Here is a 26,215-nt window from a genome sequence, read left to right on the forward strand (position 1 = left end):
GGCAATTTTGATTTCCAGTTTTCATGTAATGACCAGTTTAAAAATACGAGATTATAGATCTCATTCTAAAGAGCAAAAACATAAATATTTAGAGACAAGTTTGCAATAAATATGAAAGACAAGTGAAAAAATATTTAAAACTGTATTGAGTAAAAGAGAAGATTGATAAGGTAAGTCATTTGTTGGCTGAAATGAGTAAGATTTAAAGACTATTCAAAAATACAAGTTAATTTATAAAATTAAACACCTTATTCATAGAATAAACCCATTGTTTTATCTTGACAAATAATTCTGAAATTTCAGGAAAAAATATGAAAAATGTAAAGGAATTTTTGAAAATGGTTTTATGACTTCAGAATATTAAGCTAAGAATATGTTAAAATTTTGCCCTCTTTTACCAGACTTTAGATATTCAGGTGGTAAATTTTTTGAAGCAATTTTTTTGTTTTTTAATTTTATTTTAAATAGAAAAACAAACAAACAAAAAACCAAAAAGCAGAAGACAAACAACAACTACAAGAACAACAAAAAACTCAAAATGATAGATATTGTGAAAGGATAAGAAACTGCTCAAAGGGGAAAAATAACTAGGATAGGGCAAAGGAGAAAAAGAAGGGAAAAGGAAAAAGATATAAATTTGTTTATATATACATTAAAAAGCTAAGATGATTATACTATATGATTAGGTCAATTTTGCACGTCTGTATCTGGTAATCCAAGCAACTCTTAAAGATAACAATAGGTAAAATATTTCAATAATAGTCTATTTAAAACAAGAAAGAGAATTACCTCTGGAATGTAAAAAGGGTAACTCTAAAGAAATAAACAGATGGAGCCAGGTCTGATGGTATAGGCTGTAATCTCAGCACTCTTAGAAGCTGAAGCAGGAGGATTGCAAGTTCCTGGGCATCCCAGAGACTTATCAAGACCTGTCTGAAAAATAAGAAGGTTAAAAGGTAGGGGATGCAACTCCAGTGAAAGCTCTAGATTCATTCCCCAGGACCACAGACATACACGCGCACGCATGTGTGCACACGCGCACGCATGTGTGCACACACGCGCGCACATACACACACACACACACACACACACACACACACACACACACACACAGTGAAAGAAACAGAAGGAGGCCCAGAGGGAGTGTGATAAGGAGGATGGGAGGTAAAGAGAGGTGGAAACCCCTGACAATACCTGAAAACATTACTATGGCAAACTCATGGCTGCTGTCTTGATTCTTCCATTCTTGGAGGCCTTTATAATAGGCCAGAAGGTAAATGCACACCCATAAATCACTAAAATCTATATAATATACATATCTTGAAATAAAAACAATTAACAAAAGAGTAATTTATCCTACAAAAAGTTGAAAAAAATAAAAGAATCCTAAAAAAAGAATTTATTCTTCTGAGGAACAGAAGAGGGATTTGCCTCCACAAAATAACAAATTTCAAATAAGAATTACAAAGCCAGAACAATGAATTATGAAAAAATGAATGTTGACTGTTAAAACTAAGTATATGTATAAACAGCAGATAGCACTCAACTGAAGAACAGATTAATAAAGTGTAAGCTAGTTGAAAAGCATTTGCATATAAAACATAGGGTAACAGAAATGGGAAAATATAGGGGAAAGGCTAAGAGACATGAACAACCTTACTTGAAGTTCTAACATCTGTCTCCTAGGAGTTCCAGAAGGAGAAAATGGAAAATATACTGTATTTGAACTAATGATGGTAAGGAATATTCCCAAAATGAAAACAATTTTTAGAATTAAGAGATCTTCTGGATAAATGGAAAATTTTACATACAAATAGGTAAAGATACAAAATATATACCTTTCATATAGACGTTATCATGAATTTCAGAATAGTACTAAGAATAATTCTAAATGTTATTTGCTAAAGAGACAATTCATCAATCAAGACAATTCCTATATAGAAGTAGCAGTCTAACTTTGTATCCATAGTGTGTAACATCTACATAGGGATGCAAATGATGTGAGAAAATTTGAATCTGTTATTCTCTATTTAACCAATCTATCTTAGTATGGAAATGGATCAAATAAATGAAAATAGGACAGCCATTTTCTGGGTGTCTTCTAAAAAAAGTTAAAGACATCAATGTTATAGTGATACATACCCATATTTATAATAGCTAAATCTTGGAAGCAACTATGTATCCCATCAACAGAGTAATGAATAATGAAAATGTGGCACTTATACACAATGAAGTACTAATGTAAATATAATCACTTTGTACAGCATAATTTTTTTTTACAAATTTTAAAAAGCAGAAAACTCAACTTCACAACAGCTAGGAAAAGGATTAACAATTTAAAAATGTATCTAATACCATAAAAATACTAAAAGTGAATGTTGAAAACAAGAATTCATGAGGAGATCTAAATAATAAGATTTCTTGAAATTTAGAATGTGAAATTTGAATTAAAAAATCAGGAAGAATATGGAAATAAGCAGGATGCTGATAATGGTAACCACATTATGCGAAATAATTTGCTCCTGAGCTAATTGAAGTCTTCGAAGACTGTATATTGAGGAGAAAAAGATTGCGTAGTAAAATAGTTGCTGAGTTTTAATTTAGTTTGGGGTAGGAAAAAAAAACACCTTTAGGCACTTATTTTGGCTTTCTCTAAAGACAAAAAGGGGGTGGTTTTTTGGTGTTTTTCTTTTTTTTTTTTCAGTTCTGTCTAATGAACCCAGGCCTCTGCGTATGCTAGACAGGTATTCTACTGCTAAGCTTTTTCCTTTGAACAAGTAAAATAATATCACTGTATTGCACAGAATGGTAGTTATGATAAATAATGCACTGTATATTTCAAAATTGCTAAAAGAATATTTAAGAATTGGGAATCATATTAACTTCAAAAATAAACACAAATAGAGCAGGAATAAACTCATTGAGAAGAAAATTGATAAGGCTTTTCAGCTAGAGTTTTGTTTTTTGTTTTGTTTTGTTTTGTTTTTTAATGTGGGATGTCCAGAGGAAGGAAACCTGGTATTCATCACCTGAAGATAAAACTTAAGTCTAGTCTTAGGCTGGAGTGCTGTAGAGCTACAGTTGTCCAAGTGTACAGTGATTCTTAGAGGTGTGACATTCAGAATTTTAAGGAGTGAATAGATAGTAAAATTCACAAGTATGAAGGAAAAAAGCCATTTAACAGCACTAGTGCAGTTATGTAAGAAGTGACCAAGGTCTGAAAACATGTAGCAAGGAGAACAAAGTGAATAGATACAAATAATGGAAGAAGAGGTAAAACTGACAGGCATGCTGCCTTAGATACAAAGAAAGATACAACTAAGAGTCATGGATAAATTTCAGGTTTATGGGTCAGGTAGTTAATGGTTTATGGTTCACTTTGCTGAAAACTGTATTGTGTTTTAGAAAGCAAGTTTAGACGTGGACATCTGCTGGTTTTCAGTTCCGTTGTAACACCAGGTGGCAGTGACAGATATGATTTGGAGCCCAAGAGCAAAGTCAGTAGCCATGAATGTGTGAGAGTAGTCTTGAGAATATGTGACATCATTAAGGCATGGTTTAATGTTAAGAGAATGAAAGAGCATTAAGGACAGAACATGATTTTAAGTGCTAGGAAAAGAAAAGGAGTCCAAACAGCTGTTGATCTCTGCTGAAGCATTGTATATTAGAAGAAAAAAATCAAAGGACATTGCAATGATTTGAAGAGAAGCGTTCTTTATGTCGACTTTAAAATAAGATAAAAAATTGGTATTAAAACATTATCAGTAGCACAGATAATTATTGTATCACTCAAGTAGACCAGTTAATATAAAACTTCTTTGAAGAGTGCATAAGATTGCTGCTTTCTTAAACTGCAACATTTGTATGATTTGTGTCTAGACATCTCTCCAGGCCCTTTTTCATGGGGCTTTTTGGGAGGTGATTGAGATGGCTTGACTACCACAGTGGCTAACATAATGATAAGAAGTGCACAGGGAGAGCATGTATTTTAAAGGGAGAATCGATAGGACCTGCAGGTAACTTCTGTATAGAGGGACGGAGAAGAGTCACAAACAATGCCTGGTTTTATGCCCAAGCAGTGTTTAACAATGATTCCCTAAAATAGATAAGATTGAGAGGAATGATTTGGGCTTTTGGGACAGAAGTAAAATGAAAGACAGACATAAAGAGGTCTAATTTAGACAGAGGGAAGAATTTGGTTATTTGATTTGATTTTTTTATATGTTATCCAGGAAATTCTCTCTCCACCCTTTAAAGATTATCATTCTTGGGCTGGGGGTTTAGCTCAGCAGCACAAGTTCCTACGTGGCAAGCATGAGGTCCTGAGTTTGATCCCCGGTACCAAAAAATAAAAAAGATTATCATTCTTAATACAGCCAGTCTATAGGAACTGCTCGTGGTAAAAGAGTAATTGTTTTACTACTACTTAGCATGTAATTTCAAATGAAACATTGTATTAGGAAATAGAAGAAATAGTCATGTAAATTGTTTTATGCTAAAGACATTGGTACTAAGTGGTTAGATTCAGGATATATCTACACTACCAAACCTTATAGAGAAATACTCTATTATGTTAGATAGTGTGATATAAAAACATTAACTTTTTTGTCAGGTCAGAACAATTGTGAAATATTTTTCTTCTCTGTTCTTCGTGTTTTTGTGACATATTGTTGATGACTCAGAAGGATCAAGTCTAGAATATCAGATCTCCATTAAAACAGATCATGTGTTAAAATCAGCCCAAATAGAACTGATAAAGTCTTTTTAAGTTAAAAGGCTCCTGCATGGCAAAGGAAACAAAAACAGTTAATTGACAGCACACTGACTGGAAAAAAATGTGCCAACTTTTCCTCAGATAGAACCAATATTTAGAATATACAAAGAGCACAACAAATTAAACCATCCACCAAACAACAATAAAATGGATCTGAAATGAATAAATACTTCTCAGAATTACAAATGGCCAATAAATACATGAAAAAAATGTTTTCTAGCCATTAAATAAATCCAAATTAAAACAACATTGAGGAGCCGTACTCCAGAAAGAATGGCTATATCATCAAGAAATCAAATAACAAATGCTGATGAAGCTGCAGAGAAAAAGGAGCTCTCTTTCTTCATTTTTGTTGGGAATGTAAACTAATACAATCATTATGGAATTCAATATTAAAAATCCAAAAAAACTGAAACTAGAAATTCCATTTAACCCAACTATTCCTTTTTCTAGCTATCTTTTTGAAAGTGATAAAAAAAATCCTGTTACAGTGATACATTGATACCCATGTTTATAGCAGCACAATTCAGAGTAGCTGAATTTTGGAAGTAGCCTATATGTCCATCAGAAAATGAATGATTAAAAAATGTAGCATTTATACACAAGGAAGAGTCATAACCTATAAACTTGAATCATTTGTAGGAAAATAGATACACCGTGAGGCCATGATATTAAGTGAAATAAATCAGACACAGTAGCTTAAATATTGTATATATTCTATACAAGAAAATCAAAATATAAATAAAGAACAAAGTAAAAGGTACATACTAGGAAATAGAGAAAGAGATATTTGCCAGAGGGAAAAAGATCAAGAGATGGAGGAGGATGAAAAGAGAGAAAAAGAAGGAAATGAAAAAAAATGTGAGGTGTATTATGTACATGCACCAACTCTCCATGAGAAATGCAATCATCTACTGCAAACATGTACCAATAAAATTTAAAATAAAAGTATATTCCTATATTTAAAAATAGAATAGGCCCAGAAGCAGACTAACTTTAAGGAGTAGTGGGATTTTAGGGATAAGCTAGCAAAAAACCACTGCTCCCCTCCCACCCTCTTAGAAATACTAGGCAGGTTATATCATTGGACTATCTCTTTTTTGATTAGAGTAAGCATCCAAGTCAGAATAAAATTCTTTCCATCTTAGACTAAAATAGAGTTATAATATATTAAATAAGAAAGGTGTTTTTTAATTTAAAATTCTATTTCATCTATCTACTAAATGAAATAAACATTTAATATGATCACATCCAGTTAGGTAAGGACCTTGTCTCATTCATCACTGTATTTCCAGCATAAACATATTTGTGTGCACACTGATTATTTTCTAGATGAATGTACAAATCAATGAAACATTCTGGAAAGCATGACATTGATTTTTTTATGTTTTTTTCACTAGAGGGTGCTGTGTAAGCATTCAGTACTTTTAAGTATTACGTGTTACATTTTACTTTTTCTGGAAGGTTGGATTTTAAATTATTTGATGTACTAAAAACTTTTTCTTTTCTTTCAAAGCAGTGTTGATGGTATTGAGTATGGCTAAATTCATAAACTTGAGTTGTGTTTATGATAGCATTAATGCAGATGTTTTTTTTCTTTTCTTCCTTTTCCTTAGGAGACTTATGACCCCAATCATGTATGCTGCACGGGATGGTCACCCTCAGGTTGTGGCTCTTCTTGTTGTTCACGGAGCAGATGTTAATGCCCAGGATGAGAATGGTTATACTGTAAGAAATACTTTTTAATGCTTCATTTTATTTTTAAACACTGATGTTTTTATAAGCAGTCTGTAAATATAGGTGGGTTTTGGTTGGTTGGTTTTTATTACAAAGAGTCTTACGAAGTAGTAATTAAGGAAGGCCTGGGGTATAATTACTATTAGTGAAAACAGCAAAAAATGAAAGAAAAAAAGGATTATTTGATTTTTTTTGTCCTTTTTCCTGAAAAGAAGCTGTAATACTGAAGAGCCTAGGCTTTCAAATTCATTTTTGTAGAAAGCATTTTAGTGATTGGCAGATAAATCATTTTACTCTGTAGCATCACTTAGCTGTGTAAAACATCATTTGGTTTTATAAAATCAGTGAGCATGGAGTCTGCTTTGCAAATACAGCTTTGGAATTATGTTTATATTGTGAAATGAACAGATTGCATCATTCCATTAAATGACCATGTTCCCTTTTATTAGGCAATAGATGCTGTTGAGACTGTTTCCTAGCCACTTCATATACACTCCTCTTTAAGCTTTCCTCCCTACTTACAGGCTTTAACATGGGCAGCGCGTCAGGGTCATAAAAATGTAGTTTTGAAGTTACTGGAACTAGGAGCTAATAAAATGCTACCAACCAAAGATGGACAAACACCAAGTGAGATTGCAAAAAGAAATAAACATCTCGAGGTATCTATCTGTACATTAAACTATTTTTTCTGTCACAGTCACATTATCCAATATAGAGCTTTCATATTATTTTGTGAGATTTCACAAGTGTAGTAAAAATATTTTGGGCTGTTATTAAATGTTTAAATACGTCTTTTCCCCAAGTAATGAAAACTTTTATTTTGCCAGAGTATTCCTCTTCTAACTTAGATGCATTGTAATGTGATAATTTAAGTTATATAAAAGCATAAGGCTATTTAAACATTTGAAACTGGTTCATATTTTTAAGAATTAAACTTGTATATCTTGAGTATGTAACTGAAACACTAGTAATTTTAATTAATGAATATTAGAAAATTTAAAAATAAAATGCTTTGAACGACATTTATCCCTGTATTTGTGACATGGTATGTGGTAGAGCAGTAACACATTGGGATTTATGCTCTGTCATTTGATTTTCAATTCAGTCATAATGCTAATATTACTTAATATATTAAATTACTTTAGTAATAAACTTTTGAACACTAAAGCTTTAGCCCAAGGTCTATAATTTCTAAGCAAGGATCAAATACTGTACAGTTGCAAAATTAACCAAGTTTCTGAATTTTAAAGTATGTGAAATTCCTGAGGTCCTATCATATAATCATCAGACCATGTCACTTTTACTGCATGTAAGAAAACTGTCTCTAATTTTTTGAGCAACCTAATAAATATGCCATCATTTTACTAATAAAATCTGCATTTTCAAAATTATTTTAAAGTAGATGCTAATCTGTAAAGTCCTGTAAAACTTCAAAAAAGAAGCTTATAGTTTTTTTTTTACTAAGGTTTAACATTATAAAAACAAAATTGGTTTATAGCATTATTAAATTTTCAATAGATAACACTGAATTTGACATAGGAAATGTGTGAATATCAAAATTTATTTTGCATTATTCATCATTTTTTAAAATCAGATTAGATACTATGTTTTGGCTGATTAATTACATGACATTACTTTGACATGCTTAGAAGTTAAATTTTAGAATTTCTCCACATTTTGGTGTGTACAGTTGGAATTTGTGTACCGATGTATCATGTAAATCATTTCCTCTCCACTTAGCAATATATGTGAAGTACTACTATGGTACATAATTTTTCTACCTAAACTTTGAAAATAGTACTTTTTTATATCTTGCTAAATATTGCTATCTTTAAGTTTACTAATTTGAATTAGATGTATTTTGTTTTATTATAATTTAAGAAAATATTTACCTGATTTTATAAGTTATTCTCAGGGTAATATATTGTAAAACTTCTGTCCCTCTCACCTTAGTAAAATTTTCTTTCTAGAAAAAAATTTATATTTAGATTCTTTTAAGTATAAATGATAGTCTGAAATCATGTTAACTACATCTCAGTGGCTTTGAACTTTTTCAGATCTTCAGCTTTCTTTCTTTGACATTTAATCCTTTGGAAGGAAAGCTGCAACAGCTAACTAAAGAAGAAACTATTTGTAAACTATTGACAGCAGATTCTGATAAAGAAAAAGACCACATATTTGGGTAACAACATGGTTTGGTTCAACAGAATTCCTATGAATAAGCTTTTTAAATGCTTGTAGTAAATGTAAATGTGGTACCTATTTAAGATACATGATGAACTTTTATAAACATGCTTTTAAATCTGTCTAGATTTTAGATGCTTTGTTGTCCAGAATTTTAGAAAATTTTTATTTATATGTACTAACATTGATCATAATAACTTTAAATGTAACTAACATAATAACTTTAAATGTAAACTTTTAGTTAAATCAGTAAAATTTATTTTTAAAAGATTCAGACCTGGGCATGGTGACTCACGCATATAATCCTAGCACTCCTGAAGGCTGAGGCAAGGGGATCATAAGTTCAAACCCAACCTAAGCAATTTAGAAATTCAGTGAGATCTCAAAAAATAAAAATAAAGAATGGCTAGGAATGTAATTCAGTGCAGAAGTCTGCCTTTCACTCTCTATTCCAAAAAAAAAAAAAAAAAAAAAGATTAAATTTATGTTAGGGTTGAAACTTATATCTTGCATTGTAATTATTTTCAGCACATTTTTATCAACTAAAATTAATTTTCCCCTGAACCTTGTATATGGCTGCAATTTGTTCTATAGATGCCATGCTTAAAATTGTTTTTACTTACTATAGTTAGAGATTTTTACATGCAGAGATTTCACAAAGAATACATATTGATAATTATTTTCCTTGTTAAGAAAGACAAACTATAATTTACCACCATGATTTTTTTCATATCTTTGCTAAAGAAAATTTGCTTTGGGGTAGATATATAGCTCAGTGGTAGAGTGCTTGCTTAGCCCTAAGTATATTCCCAGCATACCAAAAAAAAAAAAAAAAGAGAGAGAGAGAGAGAAAGCAAGTTTATTCTTTGATACAGTGTTAAATCTGTTGTTTTAAAATCTATTGTTTATAAAATAAATTTATAAATATATTCTATATAGATTCATTCTTACTGGTTCCTGCTCTTTCCCTGAAATATAAATGTATATTATGTGTACATTTATATTCTATTCTGAAATTGACATTGCTATAAATATGTATAGTTCATATACAGCATTTGGAGATCTGGAAATATTTCTACATGGTCTTGGACTGGAACATATGACAAACTTATTAAAGGTAAGATTTCATATAAATTATAATTATATATATTATATTTATACACATACATTAATTTGTTCATTAACATATCATTAAATATGAACTCATTAAGCATGCCTATGAATAAGTGCCATTCCTTTTCTCCATAATTTGGAGTATATCTTGTTTTAAACTTGTAATAATCATTTCAAAATTTTTTTCTAAAAATTAACATAAGTTAGAATCTAGCTAGATTTAAGAGCTTTTAATCCACTGCCCATTACCTTTGTATATAGTTGAGCCCTTTATTTTTACTTTGCTTTTTCAGTTGCAAATCTCCCTCCTTTTTCTTCCTCCCCTGCCCTTGAGACAAGGTCTCCCAATGTAGTTCAAGCTGACCTTGAATTGACTGTTGTGGAACAGTCAGGCTGGTGTGGAACTTGCTCCAGCCTCCAAAGTGCTGGGATTACAGGAATGTGCCACAACACCCAGTTGCAGTTGCAAATCTTATATAAAATACAGGAAGCTTGTTTTTAAACTGGGCAAACAAGGTATCAGATTCTCCCTCAGATTACTAACTGAAATATATTAAATACCTTTTTCATAAAGATAATAGCTAGTGTAGAGTTGTCATGTTAGATTATGTAACAAGCATCATCTAAATGCTTTACACATGTGTAGTGTGATTGAAAAATATAGTGAAATTTTAAAATAATTTTTATAGTAGAAGTCATATTGTTAATCCCTCTCAAAATACTCTTCCTTGCTTTGAACACACTTACTGTTCTTGCCGCTCTTCTGAAGTAGTTTATAGTCCACGTTTACAGCAGTTTCTATGAAATTAAAATATTGTGGTGGCTGGGGATTTAGCTCAATGGCATAAGCACCTGCCTTGCAAGCACAGGTCACCAGTTCGATACCCAGTACCCCCCCCAAAAAAATTATGGTGTATCATCCTATACCATATTCACTAGATGGGGGACCATATGGCTTCTCACTCACTCATCCCCAAAGTCAAAGTGAACATGGGGAAATGTTTTCAATTCAGGGCAGCAAGGCAGTCACAACAGCCAGCTAAAGACACTGACAAAAGAGGACTTGAAGAACCACTTCAGAAAGTGGCAAGAATAATGGAGTAAGTGTTTGAAGTGAGGGAGAGTATTTTAAGGAAGAAGTATAATAAATATTTATTATAATAATTTTTTTTTAATTTAAACATTCCTGTATATTTTGTCAAACCACATATATTGTCAGATTTGGATGACAGTATTAGCTACATTAGGATTGTGATAGCTTAATGGGAGTGTACACATTCTGTTCAGATGTTTCAGAGCTGGGTTTCACTATGCAGTCTTGAAACTTGTTCCCATTTGGAGAAATTTTGAGTAAAAGTTCATGTTTTGATGGGTTAATTGCATATAAGTCATAAATTTAATATTGATAGATATAATTTCTGTCAAATTTTATACTTCTCTTTTTATGTAAGCAAATATGAATGTGATTAAATCTGAAAAACTAGTTTTGTTTTTACTTTTTGGGTGACTATATACTGTCTACCCAGGAATGTGTATTTTTGGATAAATATATACTGTCCATACATTAGTGTATATTTTACAGTATTTAGTACTATATTCTGTCCCCTCTAGAAAGTTGTTATTTAAGAATGGAGCACATAACTAACTTATATAAATTTACCTACTTTCCCTCATACTACTTATTTTGAAAGGTGGCTACTTATTTTTCCTTTCCTACAGGAAAAAGATATAACTTTAAGACATCTTTTGACCATGAAAAAAGATGAGTTTGCAGAGGTTAGTATCACTTTCAAAAATTCAATCTGTGTTCTCTGATATTCTAAATTTATAGATCCTTTTATTTTCTATTATAAAAATCCTAGTGCTATAGGTATGATTGAATCTTTTGCTATGTTCTTCATTAGATATAAAAATGGATAACCATATCGAAAATCCTTTATAGTTTTAAATTTCTTTAAATAAATTTTTTAAAAGTTTTGAATTTTTTTCCTTCAGATTGTTAGGATCACCAATAACTAAATCTGGTGCTTTGTTTCCAAGTTGAAATAGATTTCTAAAATAAGCTACTTAAGAATTAGGAGTATTTTATTATGTATGTGAATATAACCATATAACTTCCATGTAATATACCTTTTGGTGAATTCTCAAAATTGTAAAGACCTATTATTTTGGCACCTACACTATTAAGTAATAACCAAAAATTAGCTGTAGGATATACTAGAGATACTTCAATAAGTAAGATATCTAAAAGGTAATGATCTTGCTTTATGAACACACTGGAAATTTTAAATTTTTCTGTCACTAAATTTTAAGCATATTACTTAACTAAATCCAAGTTAGAAAATTCAATTTAACAGCAAAGTAGATTACAAAAGGGAGGCAGGGTATTGTCTGTAATACTGATAAGATTTTAAATATTTTGAAGGAAGCAATTTTACTGTGTTTTTTTGAACTATTATATATGAAAACTAGTGATTTGATTGTAGCCTATCACAGTTGCTTGTTGTAAAAAAAGAAAATGATTACAGTTGACTATATGTCAAGTCTTTTAATGATATAAATTGGTCAATCATTGTTATCAACAAACCATATACTTCAAGTATCTCATGTGCCTAATTTTTAAGTATCGCGTTTGCCTAAGTATCTCATGTGGAAATTCAAGTAGAAAATGTTAGTAAAATTAAATTATTCCATATAAGTATCTTACTATACCTTAAAATTTTTTCTACCTAGAATGGAATTACCAGTAAAGATCAGCAAAAAATTATAGCTGCTCTTAAAGAATTAGAGATAGGAGAGATAAATTTTGGAGAGTTACCTGAAGTGGCAAAATTGGAAATCAGGTAAAGTTAATTTATCAGTTTATATTAACATTGTTCAGAACCTACTGAATTTTGCTAATGTCTAAATTATTTAATTTGATATCATCATTTGCCTAAAGAAATAAATTTCAGAAAAATATATGGTATTCAAAGTGCAATACACTTTATTTTACAAAGTGGGTTTTTAAGAAGTTGCTTGACCAAGAAGTAATGCGGTGCATTTTGTAACTCACATAGAAAACATTTTGTGCTTTATTTTTTAATCATATGTTGCTGTATTAGACATTATAAAAATCTTGTGCTTTCTTAGTATAGTTATTACTCTTTTTAAATCACTTTAGATATCAAATAGAAATTTTGAAGTAGTAAAAACATGTAAGCCAATAAGAAAGCATTTCTATGTAAGTTCAGCTGTTTTCAGCCTTCCTAGGTGATAAATTGTTATTGATACATAAACTTCATGTACAGTATCATAAATTTGTGATTCACTAATTATTAATAATCTAAAATTTATTTTGAAAGTAATGGTGTTTGATTTTGTTAACATAGAGCAGTGTTTTTAACTTTTTAAAACAATAATTGTAGATGCACATGATAGTTCAGATACATATTCCACGAGTTCCCTTGGACCATTTAACCAAGTTTTACCCACTGTTAATATCTTACATAATTATAGCATGATATCAAAACCAGTAAACTGACTTTGGTACAGTCCAGAGTTTACTCATATTTCACCAGCATTAGTTGCTTGTCCCTTATTTGAAATGCTCAAGACCAAAAGTGTTTCATATTTTAAAGTTTTTGGATGTTAGAATGTTTTCAGACTTTACCTAATGAACATCCTTAATCAAAAAATCAAAAATTCAGAATGCTATGAAATTTGATTCAGATTTCAGATTTTCCTGCTAGGGACACATAACCTATACCATATACCATAATGTCTTGATGATTCTGATTTTATAGTAAAATTTAATATCAAGAAAAATGATTCTCTTTCTCTTACTATTTTTCAAAATTGTCCTTAGGTATCTTAGGATCTTTTTCTTTTCATGTGTATTATAGATCAAGTTTTTCTGTCTCTACAAAAAACCTGAGGTTTTGATAATAACTGTACTAATCATTGATTAATTTATGGAGAATTGACATCTTCACATTTAAATCTGTTAATTCATGACATAGATGTCACTACAAGTTTGTAGTTTTCTTTCATCAGTATTTTGTAATTTTTCTTACATAAATTCTCTATGTATTTTCTTAGATTTATACCTAAGTAATTATCTTTGGAGCAATTGTCAGTGATACTAACTTCTTTGTTTTCATGTATAGTTGAGTTTTGTACTTTTATTACATAAATTCTATACATATTTTGTTAAGATTTATACCTAAGTGATTATCTTTGTAACAGTTGTCAGTGACATTGACTTTTTGATTCTATGCATAGTTGACTTTTGTGCTTTAATCCAATATCCTTGAGCTTCACTGAACTTCCTTCAGCCTTCCTGAACTCATTTAGTTCTAGGAGTTTATTCTAGGTTGTTTAAAATTTTCTATATAATACTGTACTCTATAGAAAGGCTAATTTCTTTTTTTCTAATGTGTTATGCCCTTTCTATATTTTTCTTGTCTTATTGCAGTGAGAACTTGTAGTATTGTGTTGAAGAAGAGTGATAAATAGAGAACATTGTTGACTTGTTCCTAATCTTAAAACTACGCAGTGTTTTTTAGTGTTGATGATAGTGGTGGCTATAGAGCTTTTTGGAGTCTGTGAGACTGAGACTGTTAAGCTCTTCTATTTTTCTTAAAGTGTTTATTATGAATGGGTTTTGAATGTTCTCAAATTTTTCTCTGTTATCAATTGAGATTAATCATTTTTATTTGATCCTGTAGCCTGTAAATATGGTAGGCAACTTTTAAAAATTTTAACTATTGAGCCAGTTTTGTGTACCTGGGATTAACCTCATGTAGTTAGGGTTTATTCTTTTTAAGCATTATTAGGTTTCATTTGTCAATATTTTGCATCTAAATTCTTGAGACTTCATTATAGGTTTGTGCTTTATCCATTTTTGGTATCAGCATAATACTGGTCTTAAAAAAATGAGTCAACAGTGTTTCCACCTCTTCTGATTATCTACAATGAGAGACAGAGGGTATAAAATTAGTGATAATTAGTGCAATATTATATAGCATTAATATTAATTTTGTTTGAACACTTTAGATTTCTTTGGTGAAACCATCTGGGCCTGGAGAGATGGGGAGGGAAATTTTAAATCATAAATTAATTACTTTTGTGGTTATGGGACAAGTTATATCTATCTCTTCTTGATGGGCTTTTGGTAATTTGTGGTTATGTCTATAATCCCAGCACTCAGGAGTCTGAGACATGAGGATCATTGCAAGTTTGAGACCAGCCTGGGCTACAAAGTGAGCCCAAGGCCAGTGAGACCCTGGGCATAGTGAAACTTGTCTCAGAAAGCTAAAAAGAGCAGAACTTTTTCATTTCTTCTTACTGTTCAGATTTACAAGCATAAAGTTGTTAGTATTCCCAGATAGCATTTTGATGGCTTGGGATCTGTTGTCATAGCCAATCTCATTCCTAATATTGCTGATTTCTGTCTTCTTTTTATCTGTGAGTCTTGCTAAAGACTTAATTTTTAAAAGAACCTAATTTTTGTTTCAGCAATGTTCACCTATTATTTTTATGTATGTTGTTATTTTCATTCTACTTCTGCTTTCTTTAGATTTTACTTTTTGTCTAGGTTCTTGAGGCAGTTAGCTTTTTCACTTCCCCTTCGTACTGTTTTAATTGCATCACACAAGTTTTGGTATATTGTATGATCATTTCCCTTTACTTCTATGTGTAGTTTGATTTATTTTCAAACTTCATTCTTGGGATTATTTAGATATACTTCATGGATTATTTAGAAGTATGTCATTTGATTTCCATGTGTTTCCAGATTTTCCTACTGTTTTCTGGCTTTTGGTCTGTATGTTCTCAAGGGCTTAACATACATACCTCCCTCAAAGGCTGAAAGGTTGGCTTGATACTACCTGCATCTACCAATAGCTGCCAGTGGCTACAGAAGGACGTAAAAAAAATGAATATTTAAAAGTTAACAATATTTGGGTGAGATATAACTTAATATACCTGAAGAATCACTGAGGCTTTTAGTGAATTATTAATTTAGCTGAATTACATACATAGTCAAGAAAAGGTAACACTCTTAGACTGCATTAGATAAAATATGATATCTAGAAAAAAGGTAATAGTTTCATTGTATATAACACGTAGATTTGGAGGTTTTTGCTTATTGAAGGATTTAAACATAGTTTGGAAAACCTGTAAGACTTATTCTGCCTTTTAGATTATGCAATTATCTATTTAGTAATATTTGTAAGCATTTTTATATGTAAAATTCCCTGGATTTTGGAATCCTAACTAACTTGTAATAATTGTTTTCCTTTTATCAAATAGGTAATTTTTAACTTCCCTTACTTTGCAGCACACCTGATAATGAGTTTTAAGAGATTTTCTTTTATATACAATATCTTTCTTTGGAGATTTATATGCCAAATAATGTGTTCCCTAACCCTCTGCCCATCATTGCATATGGTCAGTTTTATTATCTTACTCAGCATTTTTATTATATATACTCTTTTTTTAAATACTTTTTACCTCCTTTTGGCTTCATATAGTCAAAAATTAACCATCATAACAAGGACTTTGTATAGGAATTATGCTTGTTCAGAACACAATTTATTTTTCCCCTAGAACTCTTATAATTGTCTACAAGTTCCATAAGGAAATACCAAGAATATTTTTGTACTTCATCAGTGTCTGCTAACTTGCTTTAAATACAAACTACTACTAATTTCTAATTTTTCTTCTGAAAATTAAGAGTATTAAGGCAATTTTAATTTTTAGGCAATGCATATGGTACTTTTTTTTACTTCAACATAGTCCAATTTGATCCCCCCAAAATAATAATATAAATGAGGATTATATATCAGTACCACACATATAAATGGAGAGTTGTTTTCTACATATAGTTTTTTAAAACATGTTGGGGATTATAACCGTAACTTACAGGAGGGATTTCCCTTACCTGGCAGTGTTACAGAATAAACTGAGTAACTTGGTGTGTATTAACCACATTCTACATTCCCTGAACCCTAACCAGATAGACAAATTTAATTGAATAAATGGATAAAGTGAGTCAAGGAATGGCAATACCCTGTAAAATATAGTACTTATAAATGTAATACTATACTCATTAGTGTAGCCTATCTAAAGCTAACATTGTAACTATAATAAACAGATTTCCATGCCATTTTACAATTCAGAGAAGGTCCATCATGGAATAAATGAGGTGATCTGGAGTCCTTAAAAAGTTTGTTATGAAGTTTACATTATAGGCATTCCCTTCCTCCATTCCTTCTTCTTAATATATTTCTTTATAGTGGGGAAGTCTATATTCAAAATAATGCCTTGTCATTTTAAACAGTATTATAGCTCTTAAATATTCATTGCCATATGAAAGCTTTTACTTGTGAAAGCAAATTTGTTGCATATCTTTGTTCATTTTTGAGCTGCTTCCCTATAAAGGAATATTTTGAAGTTCTACATGATTGAGTTGTAAATTAAATTTTCTAATGTTACCTACTTGTATGATGGGGCCACCACTATGAATTAATTTTATGAGATTTGATAGATAAAGTATGTGCAAAATCTTAAATTGGGAAGCGTATGTTTTAGAAATTTGACCTTGTTATTAAATCATAGAACTTTTTTACATGCTATTATGGAAAAGGTTTTACTTCCTGTTTGTTCAGAGTCATACTTAAGAAATGAGTCATTAAGACATAAGAAAACCAACAGCAAGAAAATTGAACTGATTGATTATAATCTTTTAATAATTTAATTCTAACAATTTAGCTACTAATTTATTTCAAAATACTTTTTGTGTCAAATTTTCTAAAATAATACAAGAATACACTGCATTTATTTTTTCTGCTTTACTATGGCACAATAATAAGGAACTCAATGTTAAGTGATAATAAATGATCCATTACTATTTTGAACAGATAATTTTCATTCATGTCATAAAAAGTTTTAGAAGTTTCTGCTGAGATCTTTTTTCTGAGATTTGAACTACTAACGTCCCCACATGAATACATCAAAAGTTTCTCAAAATTATGATCATCAAAACATTGCTACCTCAAAAAAGAACAATCTACATAGATATAAAATTTTGCTTGAAGTATATTGTTCCTATGTATCATTTACAAACATTGTATAATTGGTAACCTCAGAAAAATGGTTGAATCAGATTGCACTGTTGTAATTATTTTCCACCATTAAAATTATTTTCAAACAGTGTCATGAAAAAGTACTCTGTACAATATAAAAGCTACAAGAATACTGGAAGAAAATGTTTATTATAAGAAAAATAACTTCATCAAAAAGGAGTACTAGTTATTATCTTGAGTGGTTAGATTGTTGATGCTTTTCATTTTTTTCAGACATTATACAATTAGTACATAGTACTGTTTACTATAATACTTGCTTACAAATTTGAATTTTTATCTTAATACTTAAATGTTTAGTAATATGACCAGTTGATTTAATCTGTATACATGATACTATGTTGCATTGAAGTAAAAAATGAATTCTAAGTCCCAGTCATGCTGTTCCTGTACCAAAAAGGAAGGAAAGACTTTACATTTCATAAAACTTATTTTTTCAACCTGTTAGTAAGAAAAAGACGTAAGTGAAGATGCCAAATTCATCCTAGCAAGGGGTCTTAGAGAAAAGTTTGCTGTTAGCTCATTGGATGCTTAACTGGCTTGCTTTTTATAAAATTTTCTTCTAGAAATTGTATGAAAGAAGCTTTATAGTGTATAGTCAAAGATTTCTGCATCTAAGAATTTCTGTTTGGATTTATAAGTATCTTTTGGTCCCTTAGATTTTGGGTACACTTTTAATACATACTGTTAAAAGACTCTCCCGAAAGATATCCCATGCATTTGTCAACTCTTGATGTTCATATTCTGTTTAATTTGTTATTTTGCTAGGATGTAGCATCCGAGAATTATTTGTATTTCCATATTACCATTTTTTTTCTTTTTCTTTGAATTACCTGTTCATGCCCTAGCTTTTCTTTTGGGTTGTATCAGTTTCTTTATAGCTTCCTCTGTAAATTGGCTTCTGTCACTGAAACTAATCTAATCACTGCACTCTCCTCTTGGCAAAAAATCAGTGAATTTACTTATTTAACATGCTTTAACCTTTTCTTCCTTGAAGTCATCTCCTTCATTGCTGTACATACCAACTTCTAACTCCTAATTTTCTCCTACTCTCAGGCTACTTTTTCTTTAATGGGTTTTTTCCCCCTACCATTATCATTTCACCCTCTTCACAGTGTATCTCTTCTGTGGTCTTCTTTGTGACTATAGTATTGATTTCAGTACTACTGTGATTTGTGTGTATGACCACAATTGAAGGAAAGACTGAATTCCAGTGAAGGGCTAGTAAAAATAAGAATGCAGTTTTTTTCATTAATGTTCTTTCATTCTGAATTGTATCTAGACTCATGAGTCTAGAGATCTCAGGAAATACCCTTCATGTTCTGCTACCTGCTGCTCATTGTCACCTGCATGTCTCATCTTCATTGCAGGCACTGCCATAATGAAGTCTGCTTGAAGGCTAACTGTTCGCTGACAGTTTTGGATGCTTTCTCCTGTTGTCTCCATTCTAGAAATGTAGAAACATTTTGTGTTAGAGTATGCTTGCCAAGATCGTAAATCTCACAAGTATAGAAGCTGAATCCAAATGTGTGTTACTGTTATACCATGATATTTTCTTTATCCCCTACTGTCCCACCACCCATTTCCAGATTCAGTTCCCTGTTTGATGGTATCACTTTTCATTTAACCATAAAACTGAGATTCATCCAGATTCTTCCTATTATTTTCATAGTCTACTACCAAATTTTTCTATTCATTTTCCTAACAGTTTCTTAAACTACTACACTCTTTTTGTCTATGAGACAGTCAGATACTTATGTTAAGCTGTAGTTCAGCATCTTGAATGGTTTTTCTCTTTCTTTCTCAGGGTCTTATTTGCTTTCTTGTTGCTGAGACAAAGTACTTGACACCCAGAGTTAAAGGCGGCAAGTTGTTTTAGCTTAGTTAATAGCAATTTCAGTTTATAGTCAATGGCTGACCCCAAGGCAGGTTGGCATGGCAGAGTGACATTGCAAAGGAAAGAGTCCATTGTAGGACAGGCAGGAGGCAGCAGCAACAAACAGCAAGCCACCCTTTCCCTTTTATCCCATTTGAACTACAAACCTTTTGGGTGGTACCACCCATACCCAGGGTGGGGCTTCCATTGTCCACACCCAGGTCTGTGTTAAGCCAATTTAGTTATTTTACATATTAATCTCCGTGTCATACATACATGATCCAGCCACTTCCCAAAAGCCCCCACTATTTGCGCATGAGGCTTTGGAGGACAACTAGCTATAAGCCAAAACACCCAGTTAGCCTTTCTACTTACATTTTTGTGTTACTTTAATCTACATACTTCCCAAATAATGTCTCATATAAAACATGATTTTCTGCTTTCCCTTTTAAAATCTTTTAGTAACTCTAAATTATCAAAAGGCTGAATTTTTTTTAAATGCCTACATACAACCTCTTCTCTTACTACTTTCTCAGAATTACACTTTAGTTATATCCTAAGGCCTACTGACCTGTACTTTTATATTTTGTACCTATTCTCTCTATCCAGAATCCCTTACTTACCTGGTAAACTTATTTTCCAGTTCCAAGCTCAATTCAAATACTATCTTTTTTTTTTTTTAACTATTTCTAATATCCTTATTCCCACCATACTATGTGATACCAAATTCATTATGAGTTTTAGATACCTCAACTATAAACCAGAATTAACATTGTTGGGGAAAATTACAATAAATAATAAATGTAAATAACTAGTATAGTGTATTCAGTGATAGATACTCAGATATTGGTTCTTTTGTCTTTCCCCTATGTGCCTTTTAAATAACAGTGTTATAATTATGTCTCTTCATCTCATCTTTGAAGCTTGAAATTCTCAAGAGTGCAATCTTGTTTATCTCATGTATTCAAACCTTATTTCAGTTTATTACACACATTACCTAATCTATAAATATTTTTGAAATAATTTAATTTTTAAGAGTAGGAAAATTTATTGAGAAAGTAGCTCCTGAGAGACAGGAGGGGTCCTAAATGGGTTGCCTAAGAACTTAATTTTATAACTAGATACTAAGTAGCCCAACAGAGTGGAATAAATTGCTCTTAAGTGATTCTTCTTTGTTTCCTTTCTTTAGTGGTGATGAGTTCCTCAACTTTCTTCTAAAATTAAACAAACAATGTGGCCATTTAATAACAGCTGTACAAAATATCATTACTGAGTTACCAGTAAATTCTCACAAGGTATTTCTACAAAAATTAAGAAAAGTATGAATGCTAAAGAATACTTCAGATAAGTTCATGAAAATTCAATAAATAGTAATAATCTGGTAAAACTATACCTATGGTTCAGCATAAAATCTAGATAAGTACATTCATCTAATATTATGCAGTTGCATAATAACTAATTGAAAAATTTTATATTCTAATCCTCAAGGAAAGAAAAATGAGTCAGACCAAAATTAAACCAATCCAAGTATTTAGCTTACCATTTGTTTTTAAAGAGGATTTAATTGTTTAAAATATAAAGTGACAGAAGGCTGAAGTGAAAGTTGAAAGAAGACAGTGTGTTGAATACTATTTTAAAAATGTATCAATATAATTCCTTAAATGAAGGAAATTTTAAACTGAAGAAGTATGTTACTTGCAGAAAACTAGTTTTTCATGTGATTGCATTATTGCTTTTTGTAGTCAAACTATGTAAATGTATTTGTCTATGATTCTTATATAATGTTAATATAACAATCATGTCAATTAAAAAGCTTCACAAAATAACTTGTTTACAAATGTTCATACTAATTTCCATATAGAAAGTGATATGTACAGACAGATATTTTGGAAATGGATTTAGCAAGATTATTCTATCATTCATATAAAATTACTGGCATTTGCTGTTAGGATTTTTCCTAAACCAAAAATCCTTTTCAATTATATAATTTAATATATAAGAATGTTGTATAATCTTAATGTATCTAAAGTGAAAAATCAGATTCATTATTTAAGTGTAGCTTTTTAACTATTAACAGATAGTACTAGAATGGGCTTCCCCCCGGAATTTTACTTCAGTTTGTGAAGAACTGGTTAACAATGTTGAAGAGTTGAGTGAAGAAGTCTGCAAACTGAAAGGCTTAATTCAAAAGGTATATATTTAACATTTAAATGTGGGAGAACTAAGAAAAAGCATTTTATAGGAAAAATATTAGACAATAAAGCAATGTTGATAAGAGGGACAAACAAATAATACTTAGTTGGGAAAAGGACAGTTTACAAAGAAAGAATGTTTATGAATAATACATATCATACAAATGTATATGTGACGAACATTGTTCACTAAAGAAATGCATACTGAGAAACAATATGTTGTTTTCATGTTTCTGATTAGCAAGGAAAAATGTACTTCTCTAGTGATACTCTTTCTAGTTAGAGCTCACCAAACTATATTCTTACATGAAACTTGCATCAAAACCCATTCAAAAATAATCTGGCAAGATATGTCAAGAACAATAAATATATTTGTATCTTTCAGTAGTAGAGTAGTTTATTCCAAAACTACATGTACCACGAGTGTCTTACAATACTCTTATAATTTAATAAATTATAGTGTATTTAGATGTTACAATGATGTGTTACCCAGGGCAGGGAGGTAAAGCTCAGTAGTAGCATGTGAAGTCTCTTGATTCAGTCATCAGCACCAAAAAAACGAAAAAGGAAAAAAGAAAATATAATGTACAACCTTTACACTGAGCTGCAGCCTCACACTGTTTGCACTTTTTTCATTGAGACAGTCTTGGTAAGTTTCTTGAGCTAGGTTCAAATTTGTGATCTTCTTGCCCTAGCTTCCCAGAGTGCTAGGATTACAGATGTGCACTACTGTGCCCAACTAGAAGATTCTTTTTATGAAAAATGCGAGAATAAAATATTGAAGGAAATTCTACAAAATAGTAAGAAAGAGACATCCTAAATGGAAAAATGGGCAGTATATTTGAGAATTCTTAAAGCAAATAACTCCTGTTTAGTGAAAGAGGTTTTTTGTTTGTTTGTTTTTTCTTTGTTTTTTTTTTTTGTTTGTTTGTTTTTGTTTTTCTTGGAGACAGGGTGTTGCTATATAGTTCAAGCTAGCCTTGAACTCACTTTGCAGCCTAGGTTGGTCTCAAACTTGTAACCATCGTCCTGCCTTGGCCTCCCAAGTGCGGGGATTAAGGCATGTGCCACCATACCTGACTGAAAGAGGTAGTTTAGCAGTTGTATTTTCTCTAATTTTACTCATTCAGCAAACATATGACTGCCTGTTATAAGTCAGGCACCTGTTCTACAAAAGCTCGATAGAGCGAGAACTTGCCAACAACACAAAAATTATAGCATCAGTCATGTTCACTACTTCCATTTTATCTAGAAGAATTGAGAGAAAGTGGTATTAACTTCACTTAACATGATATTCTTCCTGGGAATCCAAGAAAAATGTGGAAGGATTCCTGTACAGAAACTTCCTGCAAAGAATCAATTTTTAATGCAGGAAATCCCCTAAAACATATTTGCCTCAGGATTGGTTATTAATTTGGGTTCTCCAGTTTGAAGTTACAAACATGCTGTGGGGAGAACTGAGATGAAATTAGTGTTTTCTGAAATGAATGAACTTAAAAAGCATTGCTTTAGAGATGTAATGACTCTAAAACAAACAATACAGTCAGCCACCATGATGTTTATTTTTAAAATGTGAATCTATAAATATAATTTTCATCTGTGATAACAAGGAGGGCCTTTTTGCTTATGTGACTCTAACTAGAATTTACACATTTCTGTGTGCTGTTAAAGTATAGCCTTGAAAATGCATTGATTAGTATGGTAGACACAATTCTTTGGACAGGGGTATCTTAATTTTTGAGCAAACTAATGAAACAGAGTTTTTAGATTAGTCTTATCCAAGCAGTGATGATCATAATGAGATTTGATTTTAGGGAACTGTGAAGGCATCCAGGTTTGTGACTGTGTTATCATGCTTGCTAATCTTGTAATATTTTAGTTTACCAATAATAACGGAAGAAGTTTTTTTTTTTTTTTTTTAGAAAAAACATAAGTTTTCAAAGATAAGTGTATGAAGGTAACAGAGAGAGAGGGTGGGAGAGGTCAAGGCTAGACTTTAACACCACATCAGTCTCTTTCAAACCAACACTCTGACAGCTCTTGTCAGAAAGGGTCATTCTAAGTAATTGGTTAATAAAAGGAATGACTGTCTCAACATTCAGTAAATGGAGCATCAGTGTCAAAAAAGAATCTGTTGCTGAATGAAGCCATTTGGAAGCTAAACCTAGAAAACTTTCTTAATGAGATTGGCAGTGAAGTCTGTTTTCCTGCTATAGATTTAAAATTAATTTTGCAGGCTTTTAAAATTAAATATTTACACTGTCAAATTTAGAGGTCGTTATCCCTGGTAATGTTTAAAGTATTTATATCACCACTCCAGCACAGGATGTTTCTAGTAAATATCACTCTATAAATGTGCTTGCTTCTTTTTATCTTTGAAGGATCTTTTGGTTTCTGCTTATTCTCCCTCTCCTGCCCCTCCTAACAGTCATCTTTCTTCCCTCCCCTCCTCCCTTCCCTCTTTGCCTTTTTTCTCTTTGTTCTTCTTCCTATCTTCCTCTCTTTCCTCCCCTCTTTTCTCTCTCTCTCCTCTTTTTCTCTCACGATCTCTGTCTTTCTCTTTCTCTTCTCTTTGTCTGTGTCACACACATGTGAATGCATAAACACACACATTGAGGGTAGGCTTTCTTTAACACAAAATTTTTGTGAGAATTTAGAAATTTAAGTTAAACTGAGTCATATACTACTATGAGATTTGATGGTAGAGGACTATGAAGGCTTCCAGATTTGGGAATGTACTATCGTGCTTTTTAAACTTGTTATATTTCAGAGTTTACCAATAATAACAGAAACTGTTTAAAGAAACAAATGAGTTATAAACAGATATGTGTATAGGGAAAAGCACAAGAACTACTTAAGTTTTTGTTGATATTTGTTCTGTTATATTTAAGTATTCAACTTCTAGTGTTGGTATAGCATCTTCCAGTATTTACTATATTTTGTCTATAGTAGGTTTGCTGTCAGAGTGGTTCACTCACTGGCCACATGCCTAGCAAGCACAAGGTTGTGAGTTTGATCCCTGATAGCACCAAAAAAAAAAAAATGGTTCATGGTTCATTCTTAAATAAGACATTAATATTTAATATAAAAGAAAAATATCAATCATAATTGCTTATAAGTAAAATAAAAATTTAAGCTAACATTAAAGGAACTTTATCTCATGACATAAAAATAACATTTTAAAATGTGATAACCTATGAAAGCATTTGTTAATATAAAATTTATAATTTACAATACTGGGTTGCTGTTAAAAAAAATGATTATTGTTCACTTTAAATCCCCCATAAGAATTTTGAGTTGCCTACAACTAAATCAATTGCTTTAGTATGGACTTTTTTAAAATCAAATATTTTTTTTATTTTCAGTGTATATAACACTAATTTTTTTCCATTTTAAATATTAGTTGCAAAATGAACGGGAAAATGATCCAACTCATATACCATTAATGGAAGACGTATCTACATGGAAGAGTAGAATTTTGAGGAGCACAGCTGTTACACTATGCGGATTTGGGCTGCTTCTTTTCATTTGCAAGATGACTTTCCAAAGAAAATAACTCTAGTATTTGTTTTAAGTTATGTGGGTACATCCTATTCAAACTGCCCTAGCATTGCTATTATCTTTAATGCACAGCACATTAAATTCTTTGCTTATACTACATTGGAAAATTTAGCATAACATAAAGCAGAGGATTTTTCTTTAGAAAGTGACTTGTCTGTTTGAGTTATAAATATATATTATGTTGACTTTGATCAAGCATAAATTATATGTAATCGTTTAGTTTGAATATATGAATCACATTCAAAATAAAAGTTTTATTTAATATTTTTTACAGTTTAATAAGTCTAGTCATCTCTCTTAGAGAATCTCATAGAATTTATGAAATACTTATGAGTCAATGGCTTTTGTTTAGTCCCATTTACCCCTTTTTTTAATTATAAGGAATTCCTTATTGGGTATTTTTAGTCATATTTCATTATTGGGAAATTAATAATTTTGAAAGTATTCCAGATAATCCAAAGGATAAAAGTTAATGTAGAAACTTTCAATTTTTGATTGAATAAAGGAAAAACATTTCAAATGGAAAATACAGAAGCAGAAAATTAGGGAATATGAAAAACACAAAGTACTAGAATTTTTATGTAAATTATGTTGGATAATATGTCATGTACTATATAACATTATTAGGGATATTAAGAAAATGAATGGTATT

At 31.0% G+C, this 26,215-nt stretch overlaps 1 protein-coding gene across 1 annotated transcript in view; it reads left to right on the forward strand.

The window, feature by feature from the left end:
• Positions 1 to 25,865, forward strand: part of Asz1 (ankyrin repeat, SAM and basic leucine zipper domain containing 1) — a 47,437-nt gene extending 21,572 nt beyond the window's left edge. Inside the window, exons 5-13 of the mRNA XM_003475140.3 lie at positions 6,391 to 6,502; positions 7,036 to 7,170; positions 8,569 to 8,693; positions 9,737 to 9,812; positions 11,528 to 11,584; positions 12,542 to 12,651; positions 21,000 to 21,105; positions 21,888 to 22,001; positions 25,406 to 25,865. Coding sequence (XP_003475188.1) covers positions 6,391 to 6,502; positions 7,036 to 7,170; positions 8,569 to 8,693; positions 9,737 to 9,812; positions 11,528 to 11,584; positions 12,542 to 12,651; positions 21,000 to 21,105; positions 21,888 to 22,001; positions 25,406 to 25,558 — 988 coding nt within the window. The 3' untranslated portion in view covers positions 25,559 to 25,865. The remainder of the gene's footprint in view (positions 1 to 6,390; positions 6,503 to 7,035; positions 7,171 to 8,568; positions 8,694 to 9,736; positions 9,813 to 11,527; positions 11,585 to 12,541; positions 12,652 to 20,999; positions 21,106 to 21,887; positions 22,002 to 25,405) is intronic.
• The last annotated feature ends 350 nt before the right edge of the window (positions 25,866 to 26,215 follow it).

This window comes from Cavia porcellus, unplaced genomic scaffold, assembly GCF_034190915.1.
Source record: "Cavia porcellus strain 051 isolate PalLab524CR breed Dunkin Hartley unplaced genomic scaffold, mCavPor4.1 scaffold_2, whole genome shotgun sequence".
In the NCBI taxonomy this organism is placed as follows: Eukaryota; Metazoa; Chordata; class Mammalia; order Rodentia; family Caviidae; genus Cavia; species Cavia porcellus.